Source organism: Electrophorus electricus, chromosome 15 (assembly GCF_041902795.1).
Source record: "Electrophorus electricus isolate QZ-2024a chromosome 15, ASM4190279v1, whole genome shotgun sequence".
Classification (NCBI taxonomy): Eukaryota; Metazoa; Chordata; class Actinopteri; order Gymnotiformes; family Gymnotidae; genus Electrophorus; species Electrophorus electricus.
This window is the reverse complement of record NC_137511.1, coordinates 19449809-19470064: the sequence shown is the minus strand read 5'-3', so window position 1 is coordinate 19470064 and position 20256 is coordinate 19449809. Positions and strand designations below refer to the sequence as shown.

Sequence of the window (20256 nt, the reverse complement as noted above, 5' to 3'; positions counted from 1 at the left end):
TAGAGCGCTGTAGTTCATTATACACATTAGTCACTGTAGAGCGCTGTAGTTCATTATACACATATGTCACTGTAGAGTGCTGTAGTTCATTACACACATTAGTCACTGTAGAGCACTGTAGTTCATTATACACATTAGTCACTGTAGAGCGCTGTAGTTCATTATACACATTAGTCACTGTAGAGCGCTGTAGTTCATTATACACATTAGTCACTGTAGAGCGCTGTAGTTCATTATACACATTAGTCACAGTAGAGCGCTGTAGTTCATTATACACACTAGTCACTGTAGTTCAATATACACATTAGTCACAGTACAGCATTGTAGTTCATTATACACATTAGTCACTGTAGAGCGCTGTAGTTCATTATACACATTAGTCACTGTAGAGCGCTGTAGTTCATTATACACATTAGTCACTGTAGAGCGCTGTAGTTCATTATACACATTAGTCACTGTAGAGCGCTGTAGTTCATTATACACATTAGTCACTGTAGAGCCCTGTGGTTCTCTAGCATGCCTTCAACCCTACCAAGATACTGCTCTATACTATACAATACTGTACTATACTGGGCTCATACTACTGGAGTATTATTTTTGTTCTATACTGCACTTTGAACTGTAGCGTATAGTGTCGTGTTTGGATTATATATATATATATATATATATATATATATATACTAAGCTATATTGTGCTATACTGCATGCCATGCTCAGCTGCCACACATGTATGAAGTAGATATTAAATGTCTCTGAGCTGGCATAAGCTGGTCTTTTAATAATGTCAGTTAATGTTCTCTTGCATAGTGTGCAGAAGGTTAAGGCCAAATGTTCATCTGAGATGCACTGCAAAATTTAGTGAAGGTAACATTGTTAAATGGCTATAAAACATTCACCATTTGGGTTAGTACAGGCATCTGGTTACCAGGACACCTCTTACTTGGTTAGTACAGGCATTTGGTTACCAGGACACCTCTTCCTGGGTTAGTACGAACATCAGGTTACCAGGACACCTCTTACTGGATTAGTACAGGTGTCTGGTTACCAGGACTCCTCTTATTTACTATACGCTTCAGGCCTTTTCTCAGCACACAGACTGCAGGCTAGAAGCTGAGAGCCAGTAGTGGCTAGGTATCTCTACGGTAATGCCGGGTAGCTGGGCTAAGACAGCTGGGTATCTCAACGATAACACTGACCTCAGACGGCTTGGTCTCTCAATGGTAGCACTGGGCCCAGATGGCTGGCTGTCTCCATGGTAACGCCAGGTAGCTGGGCTCACACAGCTAGGTATCTCTACGGTAACACCGGGTAGCTGGGCTCAGATGGCTGGGTATCTCCATGGTAGTGCACTAGGTACAACAACTTGCCAAACAATGGCATCTCTTCTGGCCTTTGCAGTCAAAGGCCTTTCATCCTTCTTCAGCTCTAGATTAAACATATTACCCAGCCAAAGACAGGCAAAGAAGTAGTCCATCTCTCGGTCGGCGCAGTCCTTCAGAGGACATCCCTCCCCACTTCAGAGGACGTCCCTCTCCAGTTCCTTCTCTCCTCTTTTTGCTCTTTCATCATTTTTCCCCCTCATCTCCACTGACGGGGGCACAAAGAAGCCTTTTAGTCCTCCCTCCAGGGTTGCTACGATACAGTTTCCTCAGTGCAGGGCGTTCTCTCTCCACTCACCCTGAGCCTGAAGAAGAGAAGATGAAACATGTTTACCCATGTAACAACAGGCGAGAGAGAACAGCTCAATCAGTGTTTGGCAGTGGGAGAGGCGGGGCGTGATGACCGGGACATTCTGTCTCTAATTACACCGTTGGCTGGTGCCAGCTCCTTCTTTTGCTCACATTAAAAGCCTCTTTTTGAACACTGCTGGCATGCACAGCCTTCGCAGAAGATCGTGTAGCTCCAGCAAGATAGTGGACAGCTCCCTCAACTCCCACCACAGCAGACAGACGGAATGAAGGGTCGGTGTTGCATGTTTTTAGATGAAATAAAATGTATTACCACAGTTACCGTTTATGAAATTTATTAACATTTTTTTTTTATCTTACTCCTCAGTGTTGTGCAGTCAGATTTGTGAAGTGTACCAACTACCTTAAACGCAAACACACACAAACGCACACAAATGCAAACATCTAGTCAGCTTTGTGAAGTGTGCTAACTACTGCACACACACAGCTTTGGGAAGTGACTAATTACTGCAAACACACGTGCACGGACACACACACATATGCATATGCGCACATGCACACGCACAGAAGAAATGGCTTAGTATGGGCCAGTTGATAGTAGCCTAATTAGTACAAACTCTACTTATTTAATATTGAATTATTCATTCATGAATAGGTCGTTAGCTATAAACGGTCCCAGCGGTCCTGCTCTCTGTGCGCCTCTCCCATTTCCTGCCCTGAGGGTGCCAGAGTCAGCTGCCCGTCCCTGGAAGCACACGGGATTCCTGCACACAATCATTATGGCGACCAGGGCTAGGCAACATGGTGCATACCAAGAGCCCACAAAGGGAATGGAATCGTTAGCCATGGTCTGAAATTACACCTGCAAAGACACCATGCAGCATGCATGGTTACCAACAACTTACTAGATATTGACATAAAATGACCGTAGCATAATACTAAACACAAATTTATTATAGGCAGAAGGTCATTTTGAACATTACTCTTAGTCTTTGGTCCTAGCACTCCTAGTGTGATCAGACACCCTGTATGGAAACTGTGATTAGACCAGAGGAACCCCCCACTTTGAGTCTTGGTTCCTCTCAAGGTTTCTTCTTCATACTCTAGTGAGTTTTACCTTGCCACCGTCACCTTGGCTTGCTCACTGGGGGCTTGGAGCTGTTTTGTGACAACATCTGTTGTAAAGAGCGCTATATAAATACATTTTGATTGATTAGACTCGACCAGTATGGAAACTATGTGTTACCTCAACCACTTCAGCATTGTTTTCACTCGATCAGGTATGTAGGAAAACTGCCATATCAGAACTTAAGATAAGACTTCATTGATCCCCTTTAGGAAATTAACTTGTTCAAAGTACATGAGTGAGAACTGACATCACCATACATTATCAGACTTTACCTATTTTTAGTGAAGAGGCACAATGTGCGTTCTCACACTCTCTTTCTTTTGCTATCACTGGTCATGAATCGCAAATATTTTATAAAAATGGTTTTAAAATGTTGTCCTCTAACCCAGATCTCCTGTTCCCCTTCGTGTGTTCCTGTGGCCAGCTCACTGTGGGCATTCTCCAACACAGTACACGGCCATTCAGCAGGGACACAGAGTGAGAACCAGGTCAGATTAGACAGCAGCAACTCCAATCCAGCCTGTTACAGCCCTTCCAAACAGGACCAAAATGGGCTCGTGACACATTTGCCAGAGAGGAATGTAGCACAGAAATTGGTGTAAATCCACACACTGTTGGTTTTGGGAGTGTCTCATTTTAGCAGAGCTTTGTGTCATTAAATGCTGGCAGCGTCAGGACATCTAATGTTCCTCTCTGTCCTCAGCGACGCCTCTCGGTGGCACCCGTCTCCGTCTGTAAATGACAAGGTGAGGCAGGAATGCGACAGTATTGTAGGCAAATCCACAATCACACGTGAGAAGGGCGAAACCAGACAAACAGCAGAGCAAGAAACACTGGCCTGGAAAAACGAGGAAACTCCAGGAACGTGGAAATCTGGAGAAACCAGGATCTCAGGCTTAATAACTGTAGGGCTTTGCCCTGACCTAGGCGAAGAAGATTTGCATATATGCTAAAAGGAGGTGTATATTCTAATTAGGTTAGAATGAGGGGCAAATGTGTGATGATGGAGATGGGCGTGAGGGCGGAGCAGGGCAATGAATATGAAAACTCTGTTCATACGGCGTATCTGAGCTGTTCATACGACCCGCATCTGAGCTGTTTTGACAGTCTGTGTCTGTGCTGTTCATACAAAGCAATTGTAGCACCATACAAAGCAGAGCCACCAAAGCAACAGCGAATAAGTTAGCTTTTTAAAAAGGCATTTTTTAAAATGTTTAGTACAGAAAGCTCTGGCCCTGCTCAATATGTTTGTGTTATTCTCACAAGAGCAGGAGACTCACAGTTATGTAGCTTTACTGTAGCTTTACTGTACACGTTTGTATACCTTGCAGTATACCGTGTGTGTGTGTGTGTGGTTCAGGCCTAAAATGAGCTTGTTCCTGTGGCAGTGGTATCTTAGTTGTTAAGGTACTAATCAGAAGGTTGCCAGTTCAAGCAGCCAAGTAGCCAGTGTTGGATCCCAGATCAAGGCCCTTAACCCTCAGTTGCTCAATTTTTAAGTTGCTCTTTGTGCTTGTAATTCACTTTGGACAAAAACGTCAGCTAAGTTCCATAAATGCTAAGTGCCATAAATAACCTTTCACATTCCTGTCAGGCAGATTTGGGTCCAAATCCCCACCAAACAGCACAAAAGGGTTACAACACTACAGCACAAACACTACAGCACCAACACTACATCACAAAGGGAAGCAGAATGGAGGTCACTGTCTGAAGAGTAGAGGTCACTGTCTGAAAAGCAGATGCCATTCTCTGCAGAGCGGAGGTCACTGTTTGCAGAGCAGAGGTCACTGTCTGAACCTGCTTTGTGTGAGATAGCGTCCTCCCTCAGCCAGGCCACAGAGAGGAGCATTATTTCTCTCTGACTGTGTCACCGGAACTCACTAACTGTGTGTGTGTGTGTGTGTGTGTGTGTGTGTGTGTGTAGGTTCCTCATACTATGACAATGTTCGGCCGTTGGCCTATCCAGACTCAGACGCTGTTCTCATCTGCTTTGACATCAGCCGACCAGAGACACTGGACAGCGTGGTGAAGAAGGTAAACATTCATGCACACATATATGCCACAGATTAGTATGGCTTCCAGAGTAAGACGTAACAAATATTTTTAAGTGACTACCAACTGAACTCCAAACCAAAACAGCCCATATTCCCTCAACCAGCCCAACACAAATGATAAAGGTGATTACTCTTAGAGTTCTTGAAAAAGGTGATAATTTATTACTTGTAAAGTTCAATACCTCTTGGTTACCAGTTTCCTTTTTATGAACTTAACTATAGTTACATGCAGGATAGTTAGTATACAGGATTATAGTTAGCATGCAGGATTATATTTAGTATACAGGGTTTTATGGCTTCAGGGTGACCTCAAGCCAAAATAACAAACAAATAAAAAAAAAAAAAAAACAAATTCATACTTTAACCTGTAAAAAATGAAAGGGAAAAAGAACTTAAAAATCAACCTTGCGTACTCTCACCATAAATAAAGACAAATCATTAATAAAAAGACAGGTCACCCCTACAAATCCTGTCCAAAATAAACTACAATAGGTACAAAAATGGTCTGTTTCTGGTGGGACGGCCAATTAGATCAGCATGTCGATGTGGACGGAAAGAAAAGAGCACCACCCTGACTGGAGGAATGAAGGTCCTTTTAAATGTGCCATCAAGACTGGCCAATAGGGACTGAACACACAGGCAGGTCAGCCCGGGAACAGCAACCACCTGAAAACAATAAACCCGAAGAGAGAAAGTGAAGGAAATAACACACAAGATGTAGCACAGACACACACACACACTTACATACACACACACACACACACACTTACATACCACTGAAAACCATTTCACTGCGAGTTATACCATGTATGACTATGTACGTGACAACTAAACCAAACTTGAAACATACACACACACACACTTACATACTTATACCTACATATATACCTCTCCTCCCATATTGGAACAGTATCCCTGGAATCTCATCAGGACAAATGTCAGATGGGGTCAGAGGTTGTCAGGGGTTGATTACTCAACCAGCCTTTTCAAAACGCGGTCAGGACTGATACACACACTGCAACACACACTCAGAACTGATACACACACTGATACACACACTTGTACACACTGAGGACCGATACACATACTGATACACACACTTAGAACTGATACACACAGTTATACACACAGACGACTGATACACACACTGAAGACTGATACACACACTCATGGCTGATACAAACACTGCTAATCACACTAATACACACACTCAGGTCTGATACACACACTAAGGACTGATACACACACTGATACACACACTCAGGACTGCTATGCAGAGGAACAGACACATTTCTTCAACATATCAGACACACACACAGCTGATCCTTCTCCCTAGTACATCACCATCTGTCATACTTGCAGCTTTGGTAAACATGTAGGGCTTTAAAAAAAAAACTTTGAGAGGGCCTACTTGGATAAAGGGTTAATCTAACAGTAACCATCAATGCAGGTCTAACAGAGGTCACTAACACTGAGGTCAGCACTCTTTTTAAATAGCCTTATGAGGTATTAACACTACTGATGTGTGTGTTTGCTATTAAGACACAGAGATGTCCGATGGGCTCTCACAGCTTTCTGTCTGCATTCAAACACAGTGACCCTGCGGTGACCCCAGCTACAGAAAAATCACATCGCCCTCTGCTGGCCATGTGAACTTTGACCTCCAGTTCGATGCTTAGCTAATCTCCCTTCTGTCGCAGGGGTCGTGGATTGAGACCCGTTAGACGTAGAGTGTGACCCTAAAGGTCACACAGTTAAAGAGAAGGCAACAGAAGGCACTTGGCCAAGAGACCGACACAACGCAACACAACACCACACCACACAACACCCACACTCAGCAAAACACCACACAACACCCACACTCAGCAAAACACCACACAACACCCACACTCAGCAAAACACCACACAACACCCACACTCAGCAAAACACAACAAAACCACTCTCAGTCATGACAAAAACAGGCATGTTCATTCCACTGTACTGCACAAAATAACACTGCTCAGCACAACACTGCGCAACACTGCGCAACACTGCGCAACACTGCGCAACACTGCACAACACTGCGCAACACACTGGCGCAGGGGCAAGGGACACACCCATCTCACGTTTGCTTTCTCCACCTAGTAGTTTTGCACAAACCCAAACTGTTTGTGTTATATGAGAACGTATTCCATTGGTTACTGACTTTTATAAGAATGCATTCCATTGGTTATTGACTTTTATAAGAATGTATTCCATTGCTTACCACTTCCAAAAATGCCCTCCTTCCTTCATCTATTAAAACCTGAATTACAAAGGCAGTTCTTTTTCCACATCACCAAAGAGACAGGAAAGGTGCGATGTAGGTCACAATAGGGGGGTCGGATTACCTTTGTTGTGTTTGTATAATGTTAATGTTAGTTTTTGCGTTACTAGCAAGCTAATGTTACATGTTTCAGTAAGCTGACGTGTCCGTTGTCCAGGCTAGCTAACTTCAGCCTCTGCTTTTTATTCATGTACACTAATAAGTATTATCTGTGTAGTATTCTACTGTAGTATGATATTGTAGTATAATACTACAGTATGATAGTGTAGTATGCTACTGTAGTGTGATAGTGTGCTATTTAGTTCCAGGCTGGTAATATAATACACACAACTGCTGAGCACAAACAATGGCATCACTGACAATATCAAAGTGAAGGTCTGGAAGCTAAATAATGAACACACACACGTTCTCATATGAGGTAACTGATTAAGACAGCGGAGTCCTACCAGCACTGCATATGTGCGGGTTTTGTGCTGTACTTAGTGAGCAGTCCCAGGATGCTGATATACATGTGGATGTATATCAGTGTAGATGGCTGTTAGCTTCTTTCCTAGCTCTTTAATAGCTAACCTTTTAGTTCTGTCTTTAATGTTTGATTAATAAAGGATAAAGCTTCGGTTCTCTGCTTAAGAATGTTTATGCAGCTCATCTGTTGTAGCTTAAAGACAGAGCTAGAAACCTCGAAGGTTTCCCTCTTCACAGAGGTTAACATTCACCCCCACGCTACCACACTGCCAAAATAAATCCCAAATGGAATGATCGCTATCTGTGAAATGCTGGGACACGGGATTAGCAGCATCCGCATGGAGTGGAAGTGAATACGGATTTACAGACCTCTGTCAGGATATGGCTCTGGATTCATGGTGCAGTATTCTCACATAGTTTTGTTAAAACTTAGTGTTGTATAGAAGTAGTTTTGTGTAGTAGCTGTATAGCATTGTATTGTGTTGTATAGTGCTGTATATTGGCTGTATAGTGTTGAATATTGTTGTATATTGGCTGTATAGTGGCATGTATAGTGTTGTATATTGGCTGTATAGTGTTGTTTAGTGTTGTATACTGGCTGTATAATGTTGTATAGTGGTGTGTATAGTGCTATATAGAGCTCTATTGTGTTGAATATTGTATAGTGGCTGTATAGTGTTGTACAGTGTTGTATAGTGGCTGTATAGTGTTGTTTAGTGTTCTATAGTAATGGATAGTGGCTGTATAGTGGCTGTATAGTGTTGTTTAGTGTTCTTTAGTAATGGATAGTGGCTGTATAGTGGCTGTATAATGTTGTTTAGTGTTCTATAGTAATGGATAGTGGCTGTATAGTGTTGTATAGAGCTGTATAATGGTGTATAGTGCTATACATTGCTATATAGTGGTGTATAGTGCTGTTAAGTGTTGTATAGTGTTGTATAGTGGCTGTATAGTGTTGTTTAGTGTTCTATAGTAATGGATAGTGGCTGTATAGTGGCTGTATAGTGTTGTTTAGTGTTCTATAGTAATGGATAGTGGCTGTATAGTGGCTGTATAATGGTGTATAGTGCTATACATTGCTATATAGTGGTGTATAGTGCTGTTAAGTGTTGTATAGTGGCTGTAGCATCTCAGTTTTTAGTCCCGTTCCCCCCCCCCCCCTTTTTGTCTCTTGGCAGACAAAATTTATACCCCTGACAATACAACATAAATGAGGCAAACACAAGTAATAACAACTTGAAGGGTGAAGCATGTGATAAATGAGGTCATCGTTAAGAGGCCATCGGTCACACAGAGCCTGCAGTACCTCCCTGGCCCTCTGTTCAAGCAGTAATTATTTTGTCCCTGCCACTTTTTATACTCTAAACATTTGAGTGTTTGCTCTACAAGCTGTGTTTGCTTCATTTATTCAGTAATAAACTGAGTAACATGCTTGGTTTAGTTGATAAAATAGAAACATATTATGTTCCTAATTACGTCATCAGAAAACGTTTCTGCTCATAAACGATGGCAAGATTAACGCAGCACAGCTGACGTTTCATGAAACTAAGCAAAATAATTTGAAAATCAAAATAAAATAGAAAATAACAGTAGTACAAATATATTTTAAACGTTAACGGCGATATCCTACTTCTCGCATTGTTGATGTGTTCTGAGTGAAAGCGAGGATCTTATTTCTTAAAGGGAGCATGAATCTGAGGGGCTGCTGGACTTTATCAGAAGATAAATACCAGATTATGAAGGACTATAAATCTCAAAGTGAACCAAGATGCTCTAAATAAAGTAGTTTTTCCTTATAAACACAAAACACACATTAGTAGCAATAGTGACTTAACTGACATTACATTTCGAGGGCCTTCGGTATAAACACGACTGGCTTGTGAAACTCCTTTGTCTTTCTTTGGTTCCCGGGGTGTTTACACCGAGCTACATTATCTGCGTAGTCCCTCCCTTTTTCCTTTTTTCTCTGCCCTCCATCTCTGTCCCACCTCCTGTTCTTTTCTCTCATTCCTTCTCCCCCTCTTCCTCTATCCTTCTCTCCCTTTCTCTCTCACGCCCTCTTTGTCTTCGTTCTTCCGTTTGCCTGTCATGACCGCGTCTATCGGGGAAGCTGAAACTGATCAGACAGGCTCCGGTGTATGCTCAGGTCTGCTCGCCATAATGCTTAATCCTGTCCCTGTCTGTGCTTTGAAAAACTATCGCACCAGGAGAAAACGGAAGCACCTGTCATTTTGCAGAAACAGGTAAGTGTGTGTGTGTGTGTGTGTGTAAGAGAGAAAGGATACTGGGATATTTCCCTTTTGCTTTCTTCCTCTCTCTCACACACACACACACACACACACACATGCACCTAAGAGGATGTTAAATTATGAAATTAACTTGAGATCTCTTGTAATAAAGGCATCTGTGCCACTGTTTTACACTTTCTGGTTGGGGCTTTAAATAAAATGGTAGTTGCAGTTGCAGGTAGTGGTCAGGCCTACGCTATTCACACGCATCCTTAGATTGTACTGGCTGAGGAGTAGACTGAATCTTTCGTTTACTGGCCAATGATTAGACTGAGTTCTTAGTTTTATTGGCCAACAATTATAGACTGAATCTCTAGTTTTTATTGACAATGATTAAATTGAATCTTTATTTTATTAGTAAACGAGTGAAATTAACCTCTAGTTCTTTATGGCAAACAAGTAAATCAAATCCGTATTTTACTTGTCAGTAAAATGACTGAATCTGAAGTTTTCACTGGCTGACTTTGTGTTTGGCGACAGACGGTTCCACACGCACATTCACTCACACACACACTCACTCACACACACTCACGTACACACACACGCACACTCACGTACACACACACACACACTCAATTCTTCTCACACTCTTGCACACACTCGTCTTTGTCTCAGCACAAAACACTGACAGCACGATGATGAGAAGCACAGGAGCTGAAGACTTGTGTCATTGTGTGAGTGTGTGTGTGTGTGTGTGTGTGAGTGTGTGTGTGAGTGTGAGTGTGTGTTGAACACAGACAGCATTTATGAAGGGCATGAGTCATCAGTCACGAGACACTATGATGTATTCACACACTCACACACACACACACAAATGCACACTTGGTGTGGCACGACCACATGCCACTCAGTGCTTGCCCTTTAGTTGTACTATGTGAGAAATGAATGAATAACAAAATAAACAACCCAAAGGAGCTGCATGAATAACTGTTAAAATGAAACAGCGTCTCAATCTTCTTTGCCGTCAGGGTCAGAAATTCTCTGAATAGAAATGATCCCATAATGTAAAGAGCAGCTAAGATGGTGAAGTAAAAAAAAGACAAAAATGCATTTTTAAGGTTTTAAAAGGGTTTCTGAGAGACACAGCACACTACAGATTCTGTTCTGTAAATGTTATATACAGTATACACTATATTGTTTTATATGCTATATTATGCTATATACAGTATATGCCATGTTATATACATATTATATAGTATACACTATATTACATTATACACAATATATGCTGTTAATGTTTTATTTAGTATGATATATATTAACATATTATATAAATGAATATCGGCAGGATACAGATACTGAGAGGAGTAATGTTTCTTGAGGGCAAATCCATAATTTGTGATGGCCAGAGCACCGATGCACAAGGAGCAGGACGCACAGACAAAGACAGACATTTATTCAAACAAAACGAAACAGTACAGCTTATGGCACTCACATAAAACAAACTGTGCAGCGCGATTAAAACGATACCTAAACACGAGCATTCAATGAACAACTTACACAGACACCCATGACCATAAACACTAGCAACACGAACATCGAACGTGACATGATACAATGACCAATGCTCACTACATACACACAGGGTTTTAAACACATACACAGCTATATGAACAACAAGGTGCAGGTGTGAATGAATATTTTCTTAGGGCTAGTCCACACTCACTATTCTTCTCCATTGTTTTTGTGTTTTATTGTGGATGCAGGACTTGTGGAAAACCCGCTGAACATGTAGCCCAAACACAAAAACGGTGTTTCCCAGTTTACCCGTGTTAGTGTGAGCAAAGTTTGAGTCTGATGACTGACTCACCCAAAACCTCTCCTTTACCAGAACTGAATGCTAACACTGTCCCTCTGTCTGGCTCTCTCCATCTGTGGCTCTCTGTCTCTGTCTCTGTCTCCCTCTGCCTCTGTCTCCCTCTGCCTCTGTCTCCCTCTGCCTCTCTCTCCCTCTGTCTCTGTCTCCCTCTGCCTCTCTCTCCCTCTGTCTCTGTCTCCCTCTGTCTCTGTCTCCCTCTGTCTCCCTCTGTCTCTGTCTCCCTCGGTCTCTGTCTCTGTCTCCCTCTGTCTCTGTCTCCCTCTGTTTCTGTCTCCCTCTGTTTCTGTCTCCCTCTGTCTCTGTCTCCCTCTGTCTCTGTCTCCCTCTATCTCTGTCTCCCTCTGTTTCTGTCTCTCTCTGTCTCCCTCTGTCTCTGTCTCCCTCGGTCTCTGTCTCCCTCATTCTCTGTCTCCCTCTGTCTCTATCTCTGTCTCCCTCTGTCTCTATCTCTGTCTCCCTCTGTCTCTGTCTCGGTCTCCCTCTGTCTCTATCTCTCTCTGTCTCCCTCTGTCTCTGTCTCCCTCTGTTTCTGTCTCTCTCTGTCTCCCTCTCTCTCTCCCCCATGGTGCTGGCGTACAGTGGCGGAGTGAGACACAGGAGTACTGCCCCAGTGCTAAGGTGGTGTTAGTGGGCTGCAAGCTGGACATGAGGACAGACCTCCCCACCCTCCGAGAGCTGTCCAAACTCCGCCTCATTCCAGTCACACATGAACAGGTGAGACACACACTCATGCCCACGCACAAACGCACGAACATAGGCACATGTTCCCCTACACAAAGAAGGACATCTGCCCACACCCAATCATACACATTCTCATTATTATGAGAGAAGTTAGTAAATCCTTTGGAATCATCCAATTTCTTTTCGAAATAATCTCAGTGTTCAAACTTTTTCTTTCAAGTGTACATACAGAGACCTTTATAGACACATATATATGCACACACATGCGCGCACACACACACACACAAACACACACCTCAGGCTGCATTATTACCTGCTGTTCTATTATTTCTGCTGCCATTTAGCCAGTCGTGGGTGTGAGCATGTGAAAACCGCTTTACATCATTTTACACGTGACACAAGAAGTAACACAGACATGCCCACCCACATGGGCAACGTTAGCCCTGTTTTTGCAGGGTTGGGTGGGGGGGTTGTATCCCTCCAAATAATCATGAACTATTAGTTTAAATTGTCAATCATTCTATCATATTCAACTGTGTAATCGTGTCTCCGAATTTATAATTACTGAGTGAGAGGCACTAGGACCTGGGAGGGGTGCTGCTGCTATACAACAGCCCTGAAACCTGCACCACAGTTTGAGTCTGAAAGATTTCATGTTTGGCCAATGTGACACAATTAATGTGTCAAAATCTCAATAGGTTTGTGTTGCGATATTTTCATAAATGTAATAATGTGAGTCCCACATTGGAAAATGTGCCTATTTCTTGTTTATTATGTCGGTCTACTGTCCAGTTGTCTAACTTATTGAAGCAAAGAAGCAACATTCAGTGGTCATCTTTAGAGATTTCACTAATCCTCCCATATTTGACAGGTTGTAGTAAAACTTACAAAATGTGAAAATGGGAGGAATGTAGTAAAAGTGCATTCTTGACCTCGCAAATGTACTCGAGTAAGAGTATAAAGTACCCTATTTAAAACAACTGTTTTACAGTTGTACAATTTGATCAAAAGTTACTAAAGTAAATGTAACAGAGTAAATGTAGCACGTTAATACCCACTTCTTTATGTCTGTTTGCGTTACAGTTGTCCAAAATGAAATCAAATTGACATCACAAGTCATCAGAGGAACTGAGCTACCACTGCCCCCTACAGTAAATTATTACAGAAAATTCTTTAAAAATCAGTGTCATAAACAATATCAGAGTTGCAGTCAAACAGGTTCGAAACCCAGGGTGATGTAGTCAGCGATGTAGAGCTGGTGGAATGGCTCTAACACATCTGGAGAGACTTCCTGAAGAACAGCCTGTGATGTGGTCATGTAAACATGCCACTACAGCGTTCTCGGTGTGCTGCAGGTGTGAGTGATCGGTGGGCGGTGTCAGAGCGATAGGATGTAAACTTTGGAAAGGCATATCCCAGAGTGGAGCCTTTACACTGAACTCTCCAAAACACAAAGACTCAAAAATGTACCATTTAACAAACAAAAGGGATCATTTCTTTTCAAAAAGCACATTTATGACTGAGGAACAGATCATATTTAGCTGTCCTTGAGAGAACATCTGGTCCTTTGAAGTATAGAAAGACATGCGTACAGGTGCACACCAGGACACACATACACACACACTTTCTTTCTTTGTGATCCGCTTAAAAAATCTGTTGCTGTTGCCATCAAAACATCTGCTTTCTTTGAAGATTATAGTGTCTAACAGATGTATGCCTCACTGTGAGGTCCCTCTCCAGCTCAGGTAAAAAAAAACGATCAAACAGCACAAACACAGCTTCCATTGACATTAATCCGTATCCCTGGAGACCTAATCCTTATTTTTAGCATCCACTTCTCTGAAGATCTGTCACAGAGTAAGAAGAGAGAAAAGGAGATCAGGTATCAGAGTGCTTAAAAGAGACAGGTGTAGAAAGGAGGGGTGGGAGGGAGAGAGAGAGCGAAAGGGGGCTGAATTAAGCATGATTTTAATTGTTTGTTTAACTTGTCCTCCTGCAGTTGAATAACTGGACTACTAAGATATGAACGTTAAAGGTTTATTCTCATGATAATGTATGAAAGTTAACACTTCAACACTTCATCTGTGCAAATCCTTCAGATCATCTCCCACCAAAGGACAGGACAAGCTCTGTGTGACAACACTCAGAGAGAGAGAGAGAGAGAGAGAGAGAGAGAGAGAGAGAGAGAGAGAGAGAGAGAGAGAGAGAGAGAGAGAGAGAGAGAGAGAGAGAGAGAGAGAGAGAGAGAGAGAGAGAGAGAGAGAGAGAGAGAGAGAGAGAGAGAATGTAAGGACACTTGTCTCACTGGAAGGTTTCATACACGTCACAGTCAAAATAGCTCTCAAACTCTAATTGGCTGCACCCCCCCCCCACTTGTTTCCTTAAACACACTGTAATGGAGTCATTTGTAATGGAGTCATTTGTAACAGAATCCCTTGTAAGACCCCTGAGTATCCCAGGTGTAACCCAGACATAACTCTGGGTAACACTGGTGTAAACCAGGCATAACCCAGGCAGAGGGAGCCAGAGGGGCATGACCAGGGTATGATCTGGGCGTGACACAGGCATGACCCTGACATGCCCCTGGCATGACCTGGACGTGACTGGAACATGAGTGAGTTAGAGGGGAATTTGGGGGTCAGGGAAGTGCAGTCAATCTGTAAAGAATACAGATCATAGCATCATCCCATTTTATAGCATCATCACAGCTCATGGCATCATTACAGCTTATGACATCATCACAGTTCATGGCATCATTATAGCTTTTAGCATCATCACAGCTCATAGCATCATCAAAGATTGAGATCACAGCTTAAGGCTTCATCACAGCTCATGGCATCATTACAGCTTATGACATCATCACAGTTCATGACATCATCACAGCTCATAGCATCATCACTTCTTATGACATCATCACAGTTCATGACATCATTATAGCTTATAGCATCATAACAGTTCATGGCAACATGTGATGATCTACTTTGGAGTTTCAGTCTCAGTGCCCTTTAACAGTGTTAAAAAATACACTGTACTATACTGTAGTACACTGCAGGGGTAACAAGGTGGAAATACCAAAGGAAAAAGCTGATGGATGACAAATGGAAGTAGTTGTTTTTATTTGGAATTTAATATCAGTACTCAGGAGTGAGTCTGACCTTACAGAAAGCAAAGTTTCGACATAAATGTGACAAGACTGTTTATTGCATTTCATAACCCACCAAATTTTGCTAAAGTTGCTTTCAGTGCATTGATGCTGGACAAGAGTGTTTCTTTATCTGTAGAGACACACTTCAAGGAGTTACAGTGAGTTACATATGAGAGAGAGAGACAGGAGAGAGGGAGACAGCGAGAAAGGGGGTAAATTCAGGTAAATGCAGAGAGTATCTAGAGAAGGGCCCAGTTCTCCTGCACTTTCCGATCTATTTTTGCAGCTGAATGGTTTTACGGTTTTCTGCATATTTTATTACTCTGGGTGAGCTTCCAATGGCTCCGTCCTGCACACACAACTCATTTTGCTTAAGGCAATAAAAATTGACACCAAGAACATTTCACCATGAAGCAGGCATGAGTGACATCACAGGGTTGTAAGTGACTGCTCTGGCAGCAGTGTTTCAGTGGACCTGTACGTCAGATAGCACTGGAGAAGATCTCTATCTCCCTCTCTCCCTCTCTCTCTCACTCTCTCTCTCACTCTCTCTCATGTATATCTAAGTATGGTCCAGCTATATTGTATAGATTTTCAGGGACTGCTCCAAAGCACTGTATAATTGGACTTGTTTAATAAGCAGTTGGAATCATTGGGAGATGCTTAAATAGGCTTAGTGTCTAGGATAATGTCTAGGGTTATGGTTGTTCTTCTGGTCCCCTGTAGCGGGGGGACGGGGGTATCATTTATGGTGCACCCATATATAGACCAGCTGGGAAGAAAACCAATAACACAGTGCTCCCCTGTGCTAATCGCAGTCATGCTAATCTTTGTCCACCTCTGTCTCTCTCTCTGTGTGTCTGTCTGTCCCCCCTCTCTGTCTCTCTGTCCCCCTGTGACTCTCTCTGTGTCTCTTTCTGTGTGTCTCTCTATCCTCCCTTTCTGTCTGTCTCTGTCCCTCTCCGTGTCTCTCTCTGTGTCTCTCTGTGTTCTCTCTCTGTGTCTCTGTCCCTCTCTCTGTCTCTCTCTGTGTCCCTCTCTGTGTCTCTGTGTCTCTCTGTGTCTCTCTGTGTCTCTCTCTGTGTCTCTCTCTCCGTGTCTGTGTCTCTCTCTGTGTCTCTCTCTGTGTCCCTCTCTGTGTCTCTCTCCGTGTCTCTCTCTGTGTCTCTCTAGGGCACAGCTCTGGCCCGGCAAATTGGCGCTGTGGCCTACGCAGAGTGCACGTCCAAGTTTTCAGAGAACAGTGTGCGGGATGTGTTCCACATCACCACAGTAGCAACAGTGGCACAGCTGCGACAGCCAGTGGGGTTGAAGCGCTCGGGTTCACGCCGCGGCCTCAAACGCACCTCACAGCAGCCACAGTGCGCCACCCTGCTGGACTGTCCGCCCACCACCAGGAAAGACCGCGCCAAAAGCTGCACACTCATGTAGCCCATGCGCAGAAGCGCCATGCCCACGGGCTGATCTGGGGTCAGGGCACAGGATGCCAGGGCTCTCTGGGGCTTCTCGTCCGGTGGCTGTAGGAGCTGACCTCAGATCAGTGCTCGCCAGCGTGTAGGGCCTGTCAATGCACGCAACAACCTGGTGAACGGAATGACAAAATTAAAGGTGCACATATTTATTGACTGGGACTACGCTATTTTCTTGATGTTTATGGCTTTTTTGCACTTCTGAAGAGTTTCTGGTCTAAAGGACAAGTTTTTTTGCCCATATTACATATTTTTGTTTATATTATTATTAATTTTTATATTTGGTTGAATTATTTGTGTATGAAGCAAAGGTGTTCCAAAGTGGATTTGTGGTTCCAGTTTTTGTAGGAGATGTAAACGATTGAAATTACAAAGATGAAACCATATGGAATATTGGTAGAGGCCTGGTCTGTGATGTAACTTCCTATTTTTAGAAAGTCTCCACTCTGAGATTACTCAACTTTAATTTTTTTTATAATAAGATGATCATGGCACAAAAGAAAGGTAATAGATGTATTAAAGAACTGATCTTCAACAGTGAGGAGCACTTGTTACAGTCTAGCACTGGCTGCTGGGAAGGTTTCAGGTTTAAGATGTAAATGAGTGAATGTAATCCTAGATATGAGGATTCACACCGAAGACCTGACTGGATGAAAAACAGCTGGATGGTGTTCGCTGACATCAAGGTTTTAAAAACCTGTTGCGATTATGTAAGCAATGTTTGTGTGAATGATGCTGAAATAAACAAAAAAACACCGTCAATCTGAAGTTCTTTCCTGTTCTACACAGAGGTGCAGCCATACAGTTCCCATGCCAGAGTCCTTGCAGGATTCTGCAGTCTAGAGTGGAACAATTAGTCATATCTTCATATACCTTATAACTTTCAATTAACCATATCTTCATAAATGCATATAATTTAGAAAGAGAAATTGTGATTTGGAAAAAATAGTTTTTAAACTTTAAGACATATTAGTTATACAATGCTGTCGAGATTTTTAACAAGTTTTTTTAATCTTTTATTAAATTAATTTTATTATTAAACATTAACAAACAGTCCTGAATTAGTCCGGCTTAATAGCGCTGTTTAAGTAAATCCTAATAGTACTATTGATGTCATAATATAATTTGAAACTTGTCATGCAGAAACAATGTACATGTGTGCTTGGGTTTGGTACACTACTGGAACATAACTGAAATGTATATTGCAATTGTTCTAAGTTTCTTGTGTTGTTAGGATTAGTTAGTGTGTAGTTTTATTTCATTAGTGTGGGATTTGGTTGTTATTTTGGCCTGGGTCACTCCTGAAGGAATAACAATGTAAAGTTGTAAAAAAAAAAAAAAAAAAAAACATCAACAGAACAAACTGAATCACAAGTGGAAGGTTTTGTCAGTGTATTGTACAGAAGTTATCATTTACAAATAATCTTACTGGTGCAAATTCCTTCAGGAGTGACCCAGGCCAAAATAATAACCAAAACCCACACTAATTAAATAAAACTACACACTAACTAATCCTAACAACACAAGAAACATACAACAAACTTTCCTAACTCCCTGACACATAAACAGAGACAAAACCCACACCCAACAAAAATGGCAGTCACTCCCTACCACCAGTGTCCAACACCAAAACAAAACAAACAATATTTACACTCTTTACACAATCTATATATATGTATATATACCCAGCTACTGAAGCAGGAGGGGCGAAGCCAAAGACGAAGTCCAAAAATGGGGAAAAATAAGGTCAAGGACACAAAACGTTATACAAATTTTCAATCACAGCCAGACAAACTCCAAACTAACAAGCGCAAGAGCTCTCTCTCTCTCTCTCTCTCTCTCTCTCTCTCTCTCTCTCTCTCTCTCTCTCTCTCTCTCTCTCTCTCTCTCTCTCTCTCTCTCTCTCTCTCTCTCTCTCTCTCTCTCTCTCTCTCTCTCTCTCTCTCTCCTTCTGGGAGGGGCCATTCAATAGCCGACACAGTTGTCTGGAAAACCTGCCGAGGAACAGGGCAGAGTCTTAAACAGGGTGGAAATCCTGGCAGTGGACCTGGAACACACGCACCAAATAAACACAGCACATAACACCTGTAACATAAAATCAGGTGAGAAAGTTTTCCACGGATCAGTTTCAGTGTGAATTCACATTAGAATGAAGAAAATCAAGCGAACTGAGCAACTTCGAGCGACTAGCCCGGGCCAGTAATCCAAAAACTGACAACCATAAGGAGCATTCTCATGGAAAAGTGTCGACAGTATCCCGAGAATGGTGTGATCGAGGAAAAAGATTCAGCATCAGGTGATCTTGTGGACAAAAGGATGTCAAAAATCGCTCTGACGAACCGACGGTACACGGTCAAGCAAATTGCTGATGGACACAGCACTGGCTCTCCAGCTAATGTGTCTGTACTCAACTGATCTGTCTGATCACAAAACTAATGTGTCTGATCGCACAACTCATCATTCCTTAGTTCGGCTCTAACTGCAAATGACCTGTTTGAGTGCCGTTGCTGTTTAAGGGAAACAGAAAACCAAGACTCCAGTGGGCCAAAGAGCACAAAAACTAGATCACTGAGTAGTGCGGAACTATCCCCTGGTCAGACGAATACAGACTTCTTTTGCACCATGCTGATGTGAGGGTCAGAATTTGATGTAAGCAGCATGAATCGATGAGCACTTCTTGTCAAGTGTAACTTTTGGTGGCGATGGAGTAATGATGTGGGGAATGTTTTCTTAGTTTCAGTATGACTTACCTAAGCATCGCGGCCAACCAAGTTCATCTCTTCATGGCAGATGTTTACCCTGTGGTAGAAGGGCAATGCACCATGACACAAGGGTCATATAGTAATGGATTGGTTCCAGGAACATGACAATTAGGTTTCCTTGCTTCTCTGGCCTGCATAGTCCGCATATCTTAATCCTATAGAGCATCTCTGGGACAAGATAGAACAGGCTGTTCATGTCATTGACTTCATTGCCTAATTTACAGGAACTCTAGACGCTCTCCTCTCTGCATGGGCCCAGATTCCTACGGAACAATTTCAACACCTAGTGGAACCTGCAAGATAACTAATTACTGTGATTCTCAAGGCTCAAGAAGGTCCAGCACTCTACGAGAGGGATGTCTCTAATAAAGTGGCCATTCGGTGTATATTGTCAACATATATACACCTATAAGACAGATACTAAAAATGTCCAGTGACTGGAGATGTTGT

General features: G+C 42.5%; 1 protein-coding gene across 1 annotated transcript in view; it reads left to right on the top strand.

Annotated features, from left to right (window-relative positions):
• LOC113589807 (rho-related GTP-binding protein RhoN-like) overlaps positions 1-17806 on the top strand; it is a 29412-nt gene extending 11606 nt beyond the window's left edge. Inside the window, exons 3-5 of the mRNA XM_027029651.3 lie at positions 4742-4851; positions 12329-12463; positions 16749-17806. Of these exons, the coding sequence (XP_026885452.1) occupies positions 4742-4851; positions 12329-12463; positions 16749-17006 (503 nt within the window). The 3' untranslated portion in view covers positions 17007-17806. The remainder of the gene's footprint in view (positions 1-4741; positions 4852-12328; positions 12464-16748) is intronic.
• Positions 17807-20256: the final 2450 nt, after the last annotated feature.